The 3,135-nt window shown below is 44.7% G+C and overlaps 1 protein-coding gene across 2 annotated transcripts in view; it reads right to left on the reverse strand.

Moving 5' to 3' along the window:
* Positions 1-3,135, reverse strand: part of LOC118343359 (BTB/POZ domain-containing protein kctd15) — a 27,793-nt gene extending 24,658 nt beyond the window's left edge. Inside the window, exon 1 of one of the 2 annotated variants that reach the window (XM_035682134.1) lies at positions 2,469-3,135. In XM_035682134.1, the coding sequence (XP_035538027.1) occupies positions 2,469-2,477 (9 nt within the window). In that variant the 5' untranslated portion in view covers positions 2,478-3,135. Of the gene's footprint in view, positions 1-2,115; positions 2,217-2,468 lie in introns of those variants that run through there. The other variant, XM_035682135.1, reaches the window with a different exon arrangement.

Raw genomic sequence — 3,135 nt, forward strand, 5'->3', positions numbered from 1 at the left:
AGAGAGAGAGAGAGAGATGGACGGATAGAGAGACGGAGTGAGGGAGAGGGAGGAATGCTAGGTGTCAGCCTCCAGGGGAATAAAACAAACTGCTGCTGCAATATTCTAATTAAAGGTCGCCTTATGTGTTAGACGTGATGCGCCCAGACACACCGAGCACCAATCTGAGAGCAAGGAGAACACGGCGGGGAGGGACTGGGGACGGGGGACGGGGGCACACACATACATTCAAAACAAAAGAAGATTAAGGTGATGGCTTGTCATGTGACGACAGAAAATGGTCCACGGCACAGCAGAAATAAGTTTCTAACCAACACTGCGTAAAAACGCACAGTTCAAGAGAAATCCTGTTGCCCACGGTAGCAGGCCGAACCATGGAGCATCCTGCTGCATGTATGCTGTCAGAAAGCTCATGCCTGAAATCACTGAGCAAACTAACAATAACGTCATTATTTACAGGCCAGTACAAGAAGTTGCGGGAGTGCTGAGGCGCAGATTTGGGAGGACTGACACGAGAGCAAGCTGGTGCACTCAGAGGTCACGGAACTGAGTTTGATTAGCTGCTAAAATGTTTTAGAAAATATTTTTAATTCACTTCGATACGCCGATATTTGATTCCGCACTGCTCCAGGAAGAGCAGGGGAGGCGTTTATCTCCAATTTACTGGTGCGTAATTTGTTTGCCAACAGCTGCAGGTAAACCACCTAACCTCAGATTGGCCACGTTTTAATGTGACTCTTGTCTGTTAGAGAGTAAAGTGTAAATCACTGAGGGAGTAAATGTCAGAGTGGTTAAGTTTAAATGAGGATTATTAACGAAAGAGAACAAAACGATGCTGTTTTAAAACTGCACCAGTTCTTATTTTCATGTTTTCCTCACTGACTAAAGGTCACAGTTTGCCCACTTTATCATTACTCATTCATTACCCTCCGGGCTTTGGTTGAAATGCAGACCTTCCCTGACGTAATTGACAACAAAACTTTAAATAATACTTGGGTAACTATATAACTGGGTTTAAACAGATTGAGATAATACCATTTCACCCTTCAGTAAATCAGCAGAATCGATCCGTTTGTTGTTGTACATATGGACTGTTTTACTGTCATGACTGGTGAACTGAAGGCCGCTGTGAGAGTCCAGATCAGCCCCTCGGCTCTGAGAGAAGTGCCGTCGGGCACAAAGTGTGACTGGAGGTTTTTTTTTTTCTTTCTTTCCGCAGGGTGTTGTCCGCCTCACAGCAGTATCATGTTCCTTTAATACGATTACAGGAGGACGGGATTACATTTCAAATCCCAGGAAAAGGAAAGAAAAAGAAACTTGGAAAGACTTAAGAAGTTTGGGGTACATATACACCGGACTGTCCCACCGCCAATAACTCTCTCTCTCTCTCTCTCTCTCTCTCAACCAACCGATCAATTAACTAATTAAATTACTACATACGTGGACATACAAAAAGGAACAAATGGAAAGAAACAGACCAATAAATCTTGTCACCCTCCCCAATCAATCACAATTTCAATCATTTCAACATTTCTCCCCTGATCCCTCATTCTATCTATCTCCCACACGAGCACGGGCACACACACACACACACCATGTATGATAAATTCCTCCACAAGATCAGCTGTAAATGCATCAACTTTCTCCTCAGAGCTGCTGTGTTGCTGTCTCCTTCCACTGACCCTGTCCAAGCGGTGTAGCCAGTTTCACACTTCTGCCATCCACATAAAATAATCCGGAGAGCCCACAAATAAAAATAACCACAAAACGGACACGGAAACGTTTGAAAAAGGAAACAACCCGATACAACAGCCCTCTCCACACTAACACTACAAGCCTGTGCTCTGCCTTTAATTTTACCAAATGCTCAATATGGCGTCTTATTCCTGCTGTACAATTAAAAGCATAATCCTGACACGTGTAATTCATCAGCCGCTTGATAAAACCCACACGTGTTAACTGTCCAGTCTGGGAGAAAACAGGGAAAACCCCTTTGGGTCGAGCAGTATCCACGTTAGCTCCAGTTCGGCGATACTCATCGAAAACTGTACAGACTATAAGCCAGCACTGTGCGTAAAGACATTGGATTCTGTAATAGGATTTTTTTCACCCTACCGTTTCAAACATTGTAGGGAGTCCGGAGGAAATCCGTGATCGCCGGTCAGTCCCAGCTGCTGTCCGCGTAACCCACAAAATTCTCAAATATTTTCTCCAAATGCCCCCGAGTTTGTGGTACAACTACACCACCATCCAGCTCCAGCACGGACCTATAGCCTACTGTCGCACGGGAAAGCCAAGTCTTTGCTCCGTATCCCACACAAAACTGCTTTTTAAAAGACACTAGGCTGTGGCCGAGATGGACTCGCTTGCAAAGAGTCTCTGTGGCTTTAAAGGCTCTATTTGCAAGGCTGCCTCGACCTGTCCTCACCAAGCTTCTTTGTACCAAAGCGCACAGGAAGCGTCCTTACCTTGTACATAGATGAGATGATCTCCTTCCCCTTCTCTGCTCTTATTTGGATACGCGTAAAGATGTGCGCTCTTGTTGGAATCCTGCTTCGTCTTTCAGCTTCTTGTCTGCTTTTTTGCCTAAATGAAACTGCCCCTGTGGTTTGTTATGAGAAGAAGAAAGCCAATAATCCGTCTCTAAATAACAGAGCAGAGCTAAAAAAGAAAATTCTTGCTCCGGGCTGCCCAAGCGCCTCTGGGCCAGGGATTAGGCTACAATTAGCTCAACTCCACTCTCTCGCCCAGGCAATTTTCTCAAGAAAGAAAACGTGATACCCCCCTATTCCCGAAAATTATGACTGCACAGATATAATAACTTATCTTATTTTTTTCCGGCAAAAAGTAGATCGCTCCCCTTAACGGTGTGAAGTTGTGATTTAGATGGGGTAGGAAACCTAACAGGCAACTGTTAGTCGCTCAATAGATTTAGAGCAGCGAAAAGCAGATTTTAATCATTGTCATTTCGTCTGATGTAATAGTTCCCCAGGCAGTTCCAGCTAGTAGGCATATATTTCCACCTCCATCTCCAGCCTAAATTTAAAGTTTAAAGCCAGGCGAGCTGCCATAGTCCTTCACTCAGGCAACATGCAATGAAGGCGCAGTAACTTGTTGATAAAGTCCCAGCAGAAA

Source organism: Morone saxatilis, unplaced genomic scaffold (assembly GCF_004916995.1).
Source record: "Morone saxatilis isolate NCDOM2014 unplaced genomic scaffold, NCSU_SB_2.0 Contig11, whole genome shotgun sequence".
NCBI lineage: Eukaryota > Metazoa > Chordata > Actinopteri > Moronidae > Morone > Morone saxatilis.